The following is a 16,380-nucleotide window of genomic DNA, read 5'->3' as shown; positions in this document are numbered from 1 at the left end:
AATGACTGAGACAATACATCACGTAAGCAAGTCTTCAGGATATGGATTTTTAAATTTTAAACCTTTTTTTAAACAAGAAAGTTTATTGGAATAAGACATACAATGCATATGATAACTAAATAATGTATCTTGATAGAACCATGAAAAAACCCAACCAAACCACAGTGCTTGGATGTGTGAAAAAAATTCCATACTGAAACACCCTGGGAGCGAAGATCTTCAGAGGTGCTTCTTCCTCCTGTCGCTGCTCACCTGTAGTTCAGAGTGAGGTGTCCTCTGGCAGGGAGGTGGGGCAGGCAGCTGGGAGTGGCTGTTTCTGGGAGGGAAGGCCTGAGAAGGGCAGGTTGCAAAGCCCCCCTTGTGCCGGGAGGCAGTTAAAGATGAGAGATCACAAACCCTGCCTGATGCCACCTCCCAGACAGGTGGCCCTGTGACAGCAGCTGCTCCCCCGTGGTGGTGGGCACAGGTTTGGGTGTGCTGCCCGGGCATCCATGAAGGAGCAAGAAACTGCAGAGGAGGGCTCTGCCTTCTGTGAGTAGCAGGCAGCTGGGATATCTGTGCCTGGGCAGGGCAGAGCAAGGCTTTCCTGAGCTGCCTTTGCTCTGGCATGCTGGAACGCACTCATGCTGCTGCTCCACGAGTCCATCCATTGATCCAGGTAGCAGGAAGGGACACTGAAAGTCTGTATGTCTCCATCTCTAACTGATGCCTGTGTCTTTTAGCAGGCTGTGGAGATGCAAGAAAAAGGAAGAATGATTGAGAAGACTGAGGGAAAAGAGTGAGGAAGAAGTGCAGATAATGAAAAGTGGAGAAGGGCAGAAGAGGAGGGGTGCTCTGGGCAGAGGGTTTCAGCTTCAGTCCCATATGAGCATGGAGGGGGCTTATTGATCCCCTTTCCTCCTCCGAGCTGGATGACCTCCCTGTAAACAGGGCTGAGGTCTGCAGGATAGGGGCCATTTGCCACATTTCTCCTTTGGCTGTGTGAGGAGCGATGACTCTGCAAGGAAGGTGAGAGTCCCTCTCCTCTGACTTGAGGGGAAGTTCACCCCAACTCCTTGTTCCCCCTGTGGAGGTAGGCACCCTTCACCTGTCAGCTTTCTGCCAGCTGGTCCTATGTCCAGTATGACAAGCCTGTAATTGGGAATTACCCCAGCTGTGGTCTCTTGAGAGAGCATGATGAGAACTCTGGCCTACCTGGGAGGTTTGGAGCTATGTCTCTGGCTATCTGGGGTGTTCTTTCTCTTCTGGAATTCACTTTTTTGTTTACGTGCTTGTGAATGTGGTGTGCCTGTAGCTTTGTGTGGGTTTGTATTGTTTTGTTTTACGTATAATCATTGTGATATATGGTAGTTGGAGTTCACAGGCCTGGAAGACAAACCATGTGGACGCCTGCAGGTCAATTCTGCCTTCTGTCCAGCGCTGAGGAACATTCAGACTTGTTTCTTCTCACTTTGGGACAGCGTTAGCCCACTTGTTATGAAGGCTGGCAGTGTGGCTGCCCTGTAGGCAGGGCTCAGGCTCCTGCTGGCCTGGCTCTCTATCCTTGTCAGAGTCCATTCAGCAAGACTGTAGTCATGATGTGTGTCACAACCCAGGGAGCTCTTTGTCACCTGGAGCATCTTACTGCCCTGCAAGGCAGCAAACAGGAATGGCCCCTCACTACCCCATGTCCCCAGGGCAGGTTGAGGAACTGCTTTGCTTTAAGGGGTATTGAAAAGCTATGGCTTTCTCCTGGTGGGCCACCACACTATTGGTGTTAGAGTCTCTGGGTGGGCAGTGTGACCAGCGTGTAAGCAGGATGCTGGTCAGCATCCCCCACTTTGGGGGTATTTGATGCTCATTCTGAGCAACAAGGGGGATCAACCAGTTGATTGGGCTCTGTGTGTCCCCTGTGCTTGGAGATGCTCCCTGTAAGCAGGTAGGTTTCAGGGAACTGGGCATCTCATTCTAATGGAAAGTTTGGTAAATTTCTGGATCAGACTTCCAAGCCCTTTGCTGGCTTGAATGAACTGTGTCCTGAAATTCATTTTTCTTATTCCAGCCTAGATTTATCTCTTTCTTTCAGCATTAGAAGTTAAAAGAACCAACAGATGTTTCCCATTCTCAGTACATGTACCAGAGATTGCCATTAATATCAGAATACTGGAAAATGGCCTGTACCTATCCTCTCTCCAAGGAGAACACTCATTCCTTAGCAAATGGCAAGGCAATTTGTAACTCTCCTTTAACTCATGCAATCACAACTGCACTTCACATTTGCATTTCACTTTGCCCCAGGTACTAACTTTTTCTGACTGCTGTAGGTTTAGAGTTTCTTTGTCTTCTCAGGAGTATTTTGGGAATTGTCAGTTAGCAGTTTGTTTCTCGCAAAACTTTACTTTCTTTTTTGTGTGTGTGTGTGGGGGGGTTTTTTGTGGTTTTTTGTTTGTTTGTTTGGGGTTTTTTGATGGTTTTTGTGTTTTGTTGTTGTTTGTTTTGTTTTGCTTTTTGTTTTGTTTTGTTTTGCTTTGTTTTGTTTTGTTTGTGCAGGAATTTTTTGGCAGTGGAGTTTTCCTCTAAGAGCAGTGGTTTTCATAGTTGGTTTTGTGGGTTTTTTTCATAACTCATCTTTCAGATGCAGTAGGGAAAGTAAGATGATCTCATAGCATGAATGGATGAAAGTCAGACAATTTTCCAGAAGACTGTTAGGTATAGCAAAGGGGCAAAGTTAAGATGTATGGTGTCACTGGACTAATGTGGAAAGTTAATACGAGTGAGTTTGTGAAAGTTACTGAGATATGTAACATCTTACTGGCTACTTCAGCCCCTTTTCCTCTGCCTAAGTGGGCTGAGAAGGGCCATGTAGCTGAATTGTTCCCAGGAACCATGGTGAACCTCAGCAAGCTTGAATTTCCATGAATTCATAAAGGTGCAACAATTGTAGAAAAATGCAGATGTGAGCTATAACTTCTATTAAAAAAATTACAAGTTATCCTTTGACCAGAGGTCACTGGGATAAACATGCTACTTGTTTACTTCACTAACTGGCACAGAATTTAATTTAACTAGAAGGTATGGTGAATTACCAAATAAAAGTATTTCATTTTTGTTATGCTATTTTAGCTTTATCCAAATCCAGGAAGAAGATAAATTTTTTATTATGTTTTACTGCTGTGTTACATTTTTTTCTTGTAAAACTACTGTGAAAATGGAATAAACGCATCCTTTTCATGACCTCTGACAAAACCTTATTGTAATCCCTTAACTTCTAACGTACTTTATGTAACAGAGGCTTTAAGTTCAGAAAGTTTCTTACCTGACTTTGCATAAATTATAAAGAAATCGAATGTGTGCATTTTGCTTTACTTTGATATTAAAATTTGATAGGGAGAGAGGAGGGAGGTTGAAGGTGGGAGAAGGGAGGAGGTGCACAAAAGGTTGGTTTCCTGTTTGAAATAGGTACAGTGAGCTTGCATGCAATGTCTAATCTGAAATAGTTGTAGATGCTCGTCCCCTAAGATTTCCATTTTGCATTGGTTTAGCTATGTGTTTGCAAAGATATATATATATATTTATAATGACCTAAAGCAATATGGAAAGTGGAAAGTTAGAGAAAGGTGCAACTCTGCTCCTCATTTGTGAGTATGAAAAGGGGGTAATATCTTCATTCCTATAATATTCACCAGAGGAAACTTGGAATTCTGTTTTTTATGTCAGCTTATATTCAGAAGTTAAGCCTCACCATTAACCTGTTTTCATATCCTTATTTTCCATAGTGCAAGAGGAAGTAGAACCCAATGAATTCTGAAAGAATTTTGAAATAATCATCCACTATTGTTGGTACAATTTTGACATATCATTGCCTATCCTTCCTCTCATTCCTGGAAATAGTATAATCTGATAGTTTGTGTACAGTTGCCACAATATATGATTTTAAGCCTTGTCCTTTGCTTCTCATTGTGAAATTTCAAACACTCAAGGCTGTAAACAGACCTTGCTGATGGAGCTGTGTCCTGAGAGAATCACGTAGTTGAAGATGAAAAATCTTTTGATAATTTTTTTAACACCGTACATTGCACAGGCAGCCTGGAGTCACTTACTAATGGTCAAATCAGAGAGAAAAAGAAAAGAAAAGAATGACATTTTAGATACCAGAGAAAATATTTCTGAGTAGAATGACTTATAGAAAGCCCTTGAGAAAAGAACTGATCTTTGACCCTGTGAAAGAGAATATCAGCTTTCTAATGAAACAAACAAGCAAACAAAGCCTTGAAAACATAAATTTATATATGTGGAATTCTGAGAATTGATGACACTAATATTTCATGTCAGCAACAGACACTGGACGCAATGGATTGCTAAATTATACATAGGTAAATATAGACTCATATTTCACACTCCCAGGTGAAGCCTGAAATTTATGGGAAGTATTACATCCAATAATATTATATTATATTATCTGATTGTAATATCAGTTTGTAATATGATGCAGCCTCATATCACAACCCATAAGACAAATCTGATAACATAACAGGAAATGTTGGTTCAGCAGCCACTCACAGAATGCTTTGGTTAGCTTGACTTTTCAGATTTTCATCCTTCTTTCAAAATGGGGTTGAACTAGTGATATGTAGGTAACCACTGAAGTGGACCTGCCTCCTCCTTTCATGATATGAAAATGTGCTGGGTTACCCAAATCTGAACTTCTGCTGGCAGCTCCAGTAGTGCGATGGAGAAGACTACAGAGGACTTCTGTCTGTTCTCATATTCTGTCTGCCTTGACTCCACTGTGGATCTCAAACTATCAGGAGTAAGGACAGGCTTGAAATTTCCTCTCCCAGTGTTCCCCTCAAAATCATAGTAGACTTACTACCTCACTTTACCTTCTTCTATCAACAAAAAGAGAAACATGGCAGTTAAGTGAAAATGCCTCTAAAAAAATGAAGACCAGGTCCTCTGGGAGGGAGGCTATTGCCTTAGGTGGTGTTCAAGATCCATGTTATTTAGCTGATCCTATTTCTCGTTAGTAAACAAAATTCAGATAAGTTAGTAGGAGGCTACCTGAGATTCTGGGAAAAGACAAGTAACTGTGAAGTGCCTTGGATGTCAGGATTTGACATTTTGAGATGGGAACCATATTTTACATAGCAAACAAAAACATATGCTTCAGCTAAGGTAAAACTCTTTTTAAATAAATTTTTGTTATATTTTAGCAACTATTTAGTATATGTAGTCATCCACTGTCCTTTGTCTTTTCTGTAGCCTTGGAAACACTTGAAGGTAGCATATGCTTTTTTCCCTTACATATATTTCATAAATAATCAGTTTTAATTGCTTGCAATAAATGTATCTGGGTGAAAGACTTTGAAGCTACATTGAGTTCAATGGTAATAATGACATGAACTACCACAGAAAGTTATGTTCCATTGCCTAAATGGAGAGAATACTGTTCCAAAATTTTATTTCTTCCTAAGGGCTATAAAATTAATACCAGACTTGTATGAAACATTTTTTTATGATTATTATTCAATGCAGAGCTAAAATCAATGTATTTTTTTTAAGTAGACAGATTGGAACTTGTGCAGAAAATACTGTTTTCTGTTATTCAATAATCAGAGAAGCCAAATCTTAAAATATATGTTTCTTAGTTTTGAGGTCTCTGTATGAAAACATTTGTGTTTTTTCTAATCCCATTTCTCACCATATCAGTGAACCTTCCTATCAGTGCTGCAGGAATATTTATGACAAAAATTCTGCCCACAGAGACTGGGAAAAAAATCACAAAACAAGTATGATCCACTTAGTCTTTGAATAGAAATTATCATGACTCTGAAGCTATGCTAGAAAGACAAATGGGCACTTTGTTACACACAAATGTTCTACACAAGATTTAATTTTTTTTTTCATAATCATCAGCTGAAAGTTTTCAGTGTATTATAAAATGTGAACACAAAGTGCCTATTTTTCTATAACACTCCAGGCTGAGGTATGTTTGCATTACTTTAATCATTAAATTCATTCAGTTTCCAAGTTCAAACCATGGCATTTGTTCCTGCAAATGTTCTTTTAAAGGAAAGAGATAAGTACAATCCAAGGAAATTCATTGCACATTTCAAACAGTTGCATGCTGAAATATCAGTGTGCTCTTTCACCAGCAACATTTCCTTCTGAGAAAAAGTAATGGTAGACAAAACCTGTTCTTCCTCAAAAGTCAGATTTTTTAGATTCTTTCCTACAGTGCCCACATAAGGCTATTAGAGTAGTGTGCACAAATCAGTCAGCAGTACATTACAAATAGCAATGAACTGTGTATCTCATTATCCCTGGATGATCAGTGGCATCCCATAGAGATCTTTGTGCAAGTTCGACAAGGCAGTCATCAAACTTGAAAAGCATTTTGAAGGATTAATGGAGAGAAATGTTCCCCTTCCCAGACAGACTTAAGGTGCTTAACTTTCCAGAATATTTTCTATTATTCAGATGACATGCATCATTTAAAGTGATATCTATTAATTAAGCAGGATTTGAAGACTGTTGAATATCTTTGAATAGAAAGTAATAATGGTGCTAAATTTCTAGGGTTGGGGAATCCAGAAGACAGACGCAAGGGTATTTTTTAATTGCTAAAGATGACTTCTGCACTGCAGGTGCTGTAAAGACTAGAGTGACATATTGTCCAAGATTTGAAACATTAGAATTCACAGCAGATCTTTTTGACAGAATCCAGTATTGCTCAGATGTAAGATCTTAAAACCTGGAAGAGTTTCCCCAGAGAGATGTTTGGAGAAACTACTCTATATGTAACACTTCTGCTTTGTTTAGAGAAAAAACATTGTATTGCTTGACACTTGTCATTTACATGACCACAACGCCCTGGGTATGTTATCAGCCTTGCTAGAAGCATCCTTGCTGTGAAATAAGAAGCATGTGTATTTAAAAACAAACAAAACAAAACAAAACAAAAAAAAAACAAACACAAACCAAAAACAAGAGCCCACACAAGCTTTATCAATACCTATCAATCATTTTAAGTAATACAGAGAAATTAATGCTTCCAAATGTTACACTGATACCCAGCTTGAGAAAAATTGGAAAAATTAACTTTTCTGCACAGTAAATTATGTTGCTTATTACAACAAACTGTGTATACATGGTTCTTTGGAACCCTCAGAAACATTTTTTTTTACATATTTTGTATTGATAATGCTGTGATTTGTTATTCTGTTGTATATGCTGTGGTTTTCTACTGTGCTTTATAACATAACCATACAGGGGAATTTCTAGGGCCACATGATGACAGAGATATCAGTTTAAATAGATAACAATTCCTTCCAGTTCTTGAACTAAGACTTTGGAAGAAATACAGATGGAGGTATCTTAACCTCTATTCTAGCACTAAGGAACAGCAGGAAACCAGACAACTGCATCTCAGAAAGTTCTTCTCTGAATGCAGATTACTATCGCTATGCTCAAATCTGGTCCTTTGGCTGCATACACTCACCTCAACTATTCCACATGAAATTAGACAAATTTTATAAGACCGGCTCTAAAAGGTGAATTCCCTTTGAATACGTTACTGCAGAGTAAGGCATAAGTGATTCCAGAGTCTTGGAAAATTCTTATTTGCTGTAGCCACACATCAAAACACCAATAGGTTTCAGGGATTAGCATTTTTCTGACTTGTTTTAGCACCTGGTGTTTTAGCACCAGCACAGCTTCTGGAGTGAAAAAGACGCAAGTCATGACATGGCCTTAATCCATGCCGAGCTTCACAACTGCCAGAACAACAGGTAATGGGGCACCACACAATCCTCCTACCCAAAAAATGCCATGCCCACCAGTGCACAGATTGTGAGTCTTACCTGGCAAGCGGGCCAGGGCTCACACGCAGCCTGAACAACCTGTGCCTGAGCAGTATGGGCTTGTGTGCTGTGGCTGGTTATCCTACACTGTAGAGTTTTCAGCAACTGCGTCTGAACTACCGATGTAGGCTAAATTTGGGTTGAGCCAAGCTGCTGAAGATCAAAAAGCAAGCTGCCCTTAATGGAACCTGTGTAGGGTTAGCCTCATGTCCTCACTAGTGCATTTACAGTTGGTTAAAACCTCATTGAAGCTGGATGGGGGCAAGGGAATTAAATTAAAACCAGTTTATAAGAGTATAGAAAATTGTTCCCATTTATTTAATTTATATGTGAAGCCATTCTGATACCAAAACTCTTAGGAGAAAAATAAATTATTGGATGGGCAAACTAATGTAGCTTTTCTCCACAAATTCAACAAAACTGTGCAGCTTTTTATTTTCCCAAAAGTCTGCAAAGCCAGGTATGTTCCACTGTAACCTGTGAAAATACCATACACTTGAGAATTTGTTAGATCTGGCATGTCTTGGTGCTGAGTATTGTGCAAGTATCTGGAAGGGATTATTTCAACACACTAACTGTGCTAGCACTTAGATATATCTAATTATAGGCCTGTAAGTAGAATAAGAATTGTTGTTAATGTGTAGTTTCCAACACAGTCAATGACAAAAGAGAGTCAAAGTCATGCTGTGGATGGTTTGGCTTGAAGCCCTGGATAGCTTATGAAGATTTAGACGTCATTAAGAAAAGTCCATTGTTCTTAGAATAATTATTTCCCTGCTGAGAAAACATCCCCCCGTCTGCAAAACTAGCATATTAACTTAGCATGAAAAAACAATCTTATGACATTTATTTCCACTAGGATGCTAGAAACACTAATGAGAAAACAAATGTGCAAAAATGTTTATTGATGGGAAGGCAACACGCTTAGAGAACAAAAACTTTTTCTTTTTTCTTTTTTTTTAAACAAGTTATCGTGAATTTCTTATGATTACATAAGTTTCAGTTCAATGTGTTCACATACAGTTTAATAAGATATTTAGGTCCCACTGGAGTTTAAGATAACCTGGAGTTCTCCTGGCAGTTATCATTGAGAATTATTTTTCTTGGTATTACACAAGATTGCAATTTCAACTATAGTCTCCTTGCAAGAGAATACAAGAACTCTGTGCATCTGTGTCAAGGCTGCCTTCTCCTTTCCTCAGATATACTGACTTACCCAGGGTAACACATATTGCTTTGGACTCATTTTCTTTTGGACCCTTTTGACCCCTCCACACGTGGAAATAAGAAAAGAGTTGCCTCAGAGGAATAACTACCCTGTGCTAAACTTGACTTTTGGGCTGATGGGTGCTGCACCTCAGGCCTCTCTGATGCTAGCCTATTGGTGTGGCAGAAAAGGCTGCATGTGCTGCACCTTTTAATTTTGCTGTGATGTTATAACCAACTATTCCAAAGGGAATAGGCAGCATGTGGTACTGACATTTATTGTAGCATTTAGCTAGGATGGAAAGTGGTTGCTTTTCAATAACAGGAGGAATAGTGAAAGTAGGTAAATGAACTAAATGTTTGAAAAATATTCTGGACCTAAACTCTTGTTTTCATTCATAGAACAAGACCATGCAAAAGGTGATACTTCCTGCACAGTCTCTATTCAGACTTCCTTGGGTTGTTGTCTGATGGTGTCTTCAGCTGCGTTGGTTACAGTTCCAGCTGGGGTCATCAGGCAAAACACAGTCTCTGAGCACATAAAATCATTACTCTTTCTTCTGACATATTTAGCAATTAGTTTCAATCGTGATAGAAAGCTTTTTCCTACAGGTTTAACAGGAGATTTTTAGGTGCTCAGGGTTAATTTCCACAGTCTTCAGACCTTGTACTGCTTTCGTGCCTTGTGCTGCATGCTGAAAAATAATCTTGCATAGATGTTTCTTTATGCATGAATCAGTCTGGGTTTAAAAGGCACACATTTTTCAAGCAATATCTTCCAATATAAAGGCAATTAGGCACCTCAGTGAGATGCATGCCAGACTGACTTGAAAAATCCATATTTCAAACAGGAAATAATTTAAAATAATAATAATTTCAAATATGAAATGTGATCAAGGAGAGGGCCGCTACAATGAATGCAATTTGTTTATAATGGAAGCAGGTGAGACAGTTATATTATCTGCATAAATTCAGCTTTGCTCTTTTCTATGAGTTATTCAAGCTTTCAGAAAAGTCATAAAGTAGGAAGACATCCCTGTGGAAGCACTGGGGGTTGAGGTCTTTTTCATGTTATATTATTGAGTGCATGCTTTCCTACCCTTTCCTATCTGAATTTTAGTTAATACATTTGTGAATCTAAAAATTTAAGATTTTGAATTTACCGTTTGAGTACTATAACCAAATGGAATCTGTGTTAAATTTAAACTAATTAGGGAAAATAGAAAAGGCATGCATTGTTAAATCAAGATCTTAACGTCTCTTTAAACCCTGATCAAGTATGTTTGCTATTTCCCATGTATTGTTCATGAGCTATTTACCCCCAAAGCATCATCACAAAAGGATTTCGTGTTACTCAGCCTGCAATGAACTTGTCATTGCATCCAATTCAAAGAGCTTTGTGGGTATGTGTGTGTATGTTTCAGTAGTACAAGATTTGTGATTAAACTATTTAAAATATTACAGTACACAATAAGAAACAAGAATTGTAATGTTGAAAGAAAAGCAATGGCTATTTTACTTAGATTTTAAAAAACAGCATATAATTCTGTCATAACCAATGCAAAATATTGATTTTGGGTGTTTTAGTTCAGAAAAGTTCCCAGTGTTCATAATCAGATCAATCATTTTCTTCAGTTAAAAAAATTGAGTGTCTAAATATTGGCCATTTGAATTCTACACTGATAAACAGAAAATACAATTATTCCCCTAAATGGAGCTATAGTCTCATAAGAAATCATTTTCACCACATTCAGCCTGTGTTGAGTTAAATGCCCTGTTACCTAATGGCATCTGTCAGTATTATGAAAACTGTAGTTTGATGGGAAAAAAGGAAAATAGCACCTGTGGTTCCACAAATAAAGGAGATGAAAGGGAAAAAAAAGTAGGGAGGACATGCAGATATTAACTGTCCTTACTGATTCATTGCACACACAATAGCCAGGGAAACAAAGGAGGTGAAGGACCAGTTACATTTATTTGTTTTAGTAACTGACAGTTCTGATTGTATAAGTACTCATTTAGTTCTGAGCAGAAAGTAATACTGTAAAAATATGTACTTTCCTGGATTTAATTAGGTTATACCTTTATACCTGTTCTTTTCGAGTGCTGGTTATTGCATTATTATGGCATATAAATGCCTTCCAGCAGCTCACTGGCAATGTGATTAGTACATGCAATGTTATATTTTATTAGAGAGCTTGATCTTACAAAATGTTGTAAGAGCTGTATTTGGAACAAAGATAAATCACCATTTGCCAGCATTAGAATTTCAGGAATGGACTGAAAAGTTCATATTTTATCCAATCTGTTACATTTCATTCCCCACACATAATCTGGTTCTCTCTCTCCCTTTAAAAAATTCAGTAAGAACTACTGATGTTGTAAAATCAAGGATTTGTATCTCTTGTTGGTATGAATTACGTTTATGGTGCCTAATCTGTTTGTTTTCTTTTTCACCTAACAGACAGAAATTAGGTTATTGTTAATGCAAAGGATTTTCTCCTCTTTTAGCTACTTTTGATGACTTCTAGTACTTTTGACTAAACTGTTCAATTTATAACAGCTACAGAAATTCATTCCTATGTCAACAGGAAAGGCTCACAGGTAGAACAAAGAGCAACTCTGCTGTGGCAGAGGACTTGAATCGATATTCCAGGTGGTTTCTTCTAGTATTGTATGCCCCCAAAGAGCCAAGAGAAAAGTACAACAGCTTGGGAAGCTGCATTTTTAGGAATCTTGTACTGCAGTTTTTTTGCTGTTATTTAACAAATCTAAATTCCAGCAATGGGTATGGCTAAAAATAAATGAGATGCAGTAAGTTAGCCCCAGATTTGCAGTGCATTTAGTTTCCTAAAATAGTAAGTGATATTAATAAAACAATTATTATGGTTCAAAATTGTTCCTAAGAAGTTTTTATAATGGCAATGTAATCAATTAGAGAGTATCTGTGCACAGCATTACATTCCAGGGTTATGCACCCATGCATAGACTAGAAGAAAACAAGAAAAACTCTTCTATAACATTGTGTGTGTGTGTCTCTGTGTGTGTGTATACACAGACTTCAACACAGGTATGTATGAGGATACATAAAATCATATAGTCACTTCTGTTTTACTGACTAAGGACTGACACTGTTGTCCCACTAACAATTCATTATTACTATGGCTCAGCTTTAAAGACAGAACACACATTTATTTCTACATCCTGTCAGTTGCCTTCATCCAACTCAATACTTTATTAAATAGCTGAAAGCCTATCCCATGAACAGCCCCCCAACAGACTGTCCCAGCTTTCAGTAGATGAGTTATGCCATCCAGTCATGTGCCTGAAAAACTAAGCCATGAGTAGAAAAGTGCATTTCATTTCTGCAAAGTAAAATCTTGTTAATTATCTGATGAACAAAAGTAACTTAAAGCTTATACAGCTGAAGCTACAAAAAAAAAAAAAAAGAGAGGAAAAAAGAAAAACTGAATTTTAAAAACCTTACAATGGCACATGGCGAGTTTAATTTCATTGTCATAGTGACTACAGCATATTTCTAAGCTTAGTCTTTCTACAATAACAAAGCTATCACCCACACATCTCTCTGCTTATTCTTCATCAAATAAACATTCTAGTACCTAGTACCACGGAGTAAGTACAGTAGATACTGTACTTTGGTGTTTTAGTGAAAAAAAACCAACAAAAAGAGTGTGACCTGTGTGTGTAGTCAGTTACTGTGGAAAAATGTACAAAAATATGAGTTAACTTACTGAAGAGAGAACTGTAATTTGCAAGGTATTAATGAATTTCTCTAGTTTTCATCTTACTTTAAAAAAGTGAAGATATATGACTTTTTTTTCATTATTTCCTGAAGTTATATTAATCTTAGGTGATTTTCAAACTTACTTTTTAAAGCAACAAACATTATTACAGTTTCTAAGATGAATGTGGTCTAAAAGCCATACTCCCAAACTTCTCTACTATTTCTTCTTTGCACTTTCTCTGGTTATGCTGTTTTTCACTTGAGTTACCACTTCCTTTAGGAAGAGAAGTTGGAAAGTTAAGTTACAGACATTCTGCATCCTTTTTCAATTCTCTGTCCCATTTTGCATAGTATTATTGTAAAGGGACTTTATCGTCTCATGTCATTATTCAGATGAGATTGGATTCTAATAGGATGGCCAGTTATTTAAAGTTTTATATTTCACCACCAATTTCTATAGTAATACAATAGTATTTTAGCATCTACAAACATGGAATGCAGGATAATTCATGAAAAAAAATTATGAAAGGAGACAAATGGTTTTCATTCACACTAAAAGGGTTGTCATTTATTGTGAAGTCACATGTAATGTCTAGGATGTTATGAGAGTGGGTAAGAACTCAAGAAGTGCTATCAATGTATTTTGATAAAGTAACATAACAACGAAAAACTTCATTTATTTGGAACAATGTTATTCACAAAACTTGGCTTCTTTCAACTGTATAGGCCATTCACTTGAGAGTTGCGCTTGATGATCCTTGTGGGTCCCTTCCAACTCAGAATATTCTGTGAATTGTGTGAACTACTATGCTTTTTTTTTTTTTCCTGAGGGGAGGAGAGGATTTTAAATGCCTGTTAGTGCTTGATTACTTAGCCTTATCAAAATGTTATGCTTTATTTGGGAAAAAATCCTGAAACAACTATTTCTGAACATTTAATAGCACAATGTGATTTTCTTGTTTCATGACAGCATTTTTCATCAAATTTTTTTCAAGATTAAGAGAAAAAAATGTTTTCAAAGGTTAAATAAATCTGAGCAGTATAATTTTATTTTTAATGAAGTCCAAAGCTGGTATTAACATACAGTCCAAGTCATACATTTCCTTGATGTTTTTTTTTCCTTTCTAAACCTGAACAAAAACAGATATGCTATTATTTCAACTCTAATTTCAGTGTCCAATGAAGCTATTACACATTTTCCTCATCCATTCACCACACTGGATTTTTACCAAAGGATTTTCAAGCTCTGTTTCTTCTGCTAGCAATCTGTGCCTGTAGGGAGATAGCTGCAAATGTTGTTTCTCTCCCTAACCTATAGTCAAAAAGGATATTGGCAGTAAATCAGTAACTGTTACCAAAGCTACTTGTCTTTTTATCCTCAGTGCTCTAACAGCTTCTTACTGATAGCCACCTTCACTGACATTCGATTTTTTTTTTGCCTTATTTTGGGCAGAATTGTCATAATGGGACTTTATGGGTTGAGTGTTTACCCTGGCAAATTGACCTTACTCATCTTACTTGGATGTAAAATTATTTCTTTCAGGTTCAGGAAAAAAAAAAAGATTTTCTAAAAGAGCTATTGCTTTAAAGGATAGCCTGTCCCTTGGAGAACTATTCTGTCCATCAGATCAAGATAGTGTAAATCACCTGTGTATGGAGAGAGCTCTAATCTTGATGCTTCCAGTTGTTGCCTGTTGCCTCCACCATGTTTTGAAGGCTTACTTCTTAAATTGCACCACCTGTACTACTTCAAGAACTAGCAGACAGGCTGGTGAGATTTCAAAGTTATAATTAAATTTAGTTATTAGGCTGTAAGAAAACCATTTTTATTATCCAGTACTTGCTACAATGGTTTCCTTGGTCTTCACAATATTAAGAATATAGTTTATGCCTTGTATTATTGGTTGCTTGGAATTAGTCATGATAAGTTTAAGATATCTAATGTGTGAGGTGTTAATGCAACAACATAGGAAATATGTATAAATATCACAGCATCTTATCTCAGATGAATTTGAACTCTTTCCAACCAAGCTGAGATGATTAATCCAAGAATATCATCCTGCCAGCATGGCTACTAGCAGTGCCCTGGGAACACATACAATTATATGATGACCAGGCCACTCATTAAAGATATGTGTGTTTAAAAAGTTCTGCAAGATAAAAAAAGCCTATGAGAATAAATAGCCTCTTAATTCCCTTTACAGCAGAGGGAATTATCTCTCATCCTTTTCACAGGATTCATCCTTCCCAGTTTTGTCTAGAGGAGGGCACTCAAGCTTTCTTCCAAAACCATGAATACAGGAATCGTCAAGGCTATGCACTAATTGTCATTGAAAGGGAGTAACAAAATTCCAAGCAGGATTTCTGAAATAATCAGGACACAAAAGAACATGGGATGCATCATGGGGCCCAGCTCTTATGCAGCAACAGCATGAATGTTCAATGCCACAAGGAATTCACATCCCATATTGCAATGAAGATTTTTTCCCTATGGATTTTTGTATGCCTCACAGCAGGGCCTTGATATTTAATACTGAGTCAATCAAATGCAACCCAATATTACATTTAAAATTCCCAGCATCACAAGTTATAAATTCATAGCAATTCTAAGAAGTTGCCAGAGGGGATCAGCAAGTAAAAACCTAAGAAGATTATATGAATGGCTAGTGATGACAACTGTGTGGATCTTGGTACATTAAGTTACCAAATTTGAAATGTAAAGGCGGTTTTATTCATATTTGAAGACAGCATAGATATAGAAATGGGTCAACTGTTTTGTGTGTTGACAGAGTTTGGAGGCTGGTTATCGTAATCCCCCACGTGACACAAGACAAATACAGCAGCTCTTACCTAAATTATCTGAAACATATCTGCAGCATAAATGGGACTGTCCCAAAGACAGGCAAGGTACAGAGCTTTAGGAATATACTGTTGCACCTCTTTCTAGACAAGCTATACCATTTGGAGTTGTCAAAAGGTTTTATGCTTCTACAGACATATATGGTTTTTAGTGATTAAAAAACTGAAGGTGTGGTTGCAGTTCATGAAGGCTTATTTTACTATAGTTCTCTGTGCTTATGACAGTGTGAGTTATGAAACAAAAATAAAGATGATCTATGAGAAATGCAGCTAGGTGATTATCCCATGTATGGTATTTTGGTCATTGGCCTCCATTAAACTATCACAAGTACAATAGCCAGAATAATTAAAGGCTAGGGACTAACAGAGATAAACATTCCAAGATCTTTTCTAACGACATTGGACAGGTTACTTTCTGCTTCTTTATCTTCATCACTATTATGTTTATGTAGCAAAAAGAATTTCAATGAAAGTTAGCTGTATTAAGCCTTTATCGTGTCTCTGAAAACCAAGCCTTTAGTGTTTCTGGGTTAGGTTTTCCAGTATACGTGCTGACCACAGTATAAAAATGAAATGGACCCTCTAGATACTGTAAACACTGTTAAAAACAAACAAACAACAAAATAAGAGCAAAGAACTCAAACCTAGATTCTTTCTGGAAAATACTGATCAATTCCTTTTATTATAAAGTTATCTTATAGTGTGTTCTGTTAATTTCACACATTGTAT

General features: G+C 37.3%; 1 protein-coding gene across 1 annotated transcript in view; it reads right to left on the bottom strand.

Annotated features, from left to right (window-relative positions):
* Positions 1–239: 239 nt before the first annotated feature.
* Positions 240–16,380, bottom strand: part of NPY1R (neuropeptide Y receptor Y1) — a 32,748-nt gene continuing 16,607 nt past the window's right edge. Inside the window, exon 4 of the mRNA XM_050338162.1 lies at positions 240–726. Coding sequence (XP_050194119.1) covers positions 719–726 — 8 coding nt within the window. The 3' untranslated portion in view covers positions 240–718. The remainder of the gene's footprint in view (positions 727–16,380) is intronic.

This window comes from Myiozetetes cayanensis, unplaced genomic scaffold, assembly GCF_022539395.1.
Source record: "Myiozetetes cayanensis isolate MyiCay16 unplaced genomic scaffold, myiCay2020 scf7, whole genome shotgun sequence".
Taxonomy (NCBI): domain Eukaryota; kingdom Metazoa; phylum Chordata; class Aves; order Passeriformes; family Tyrannidae; genus Myiozetetes; species Myiozetetes cayanensis.
Note: the sequence above shows the minus strand (reverse complement) of the source record. Positions and strands in the feature narration are given on the sequence as shown.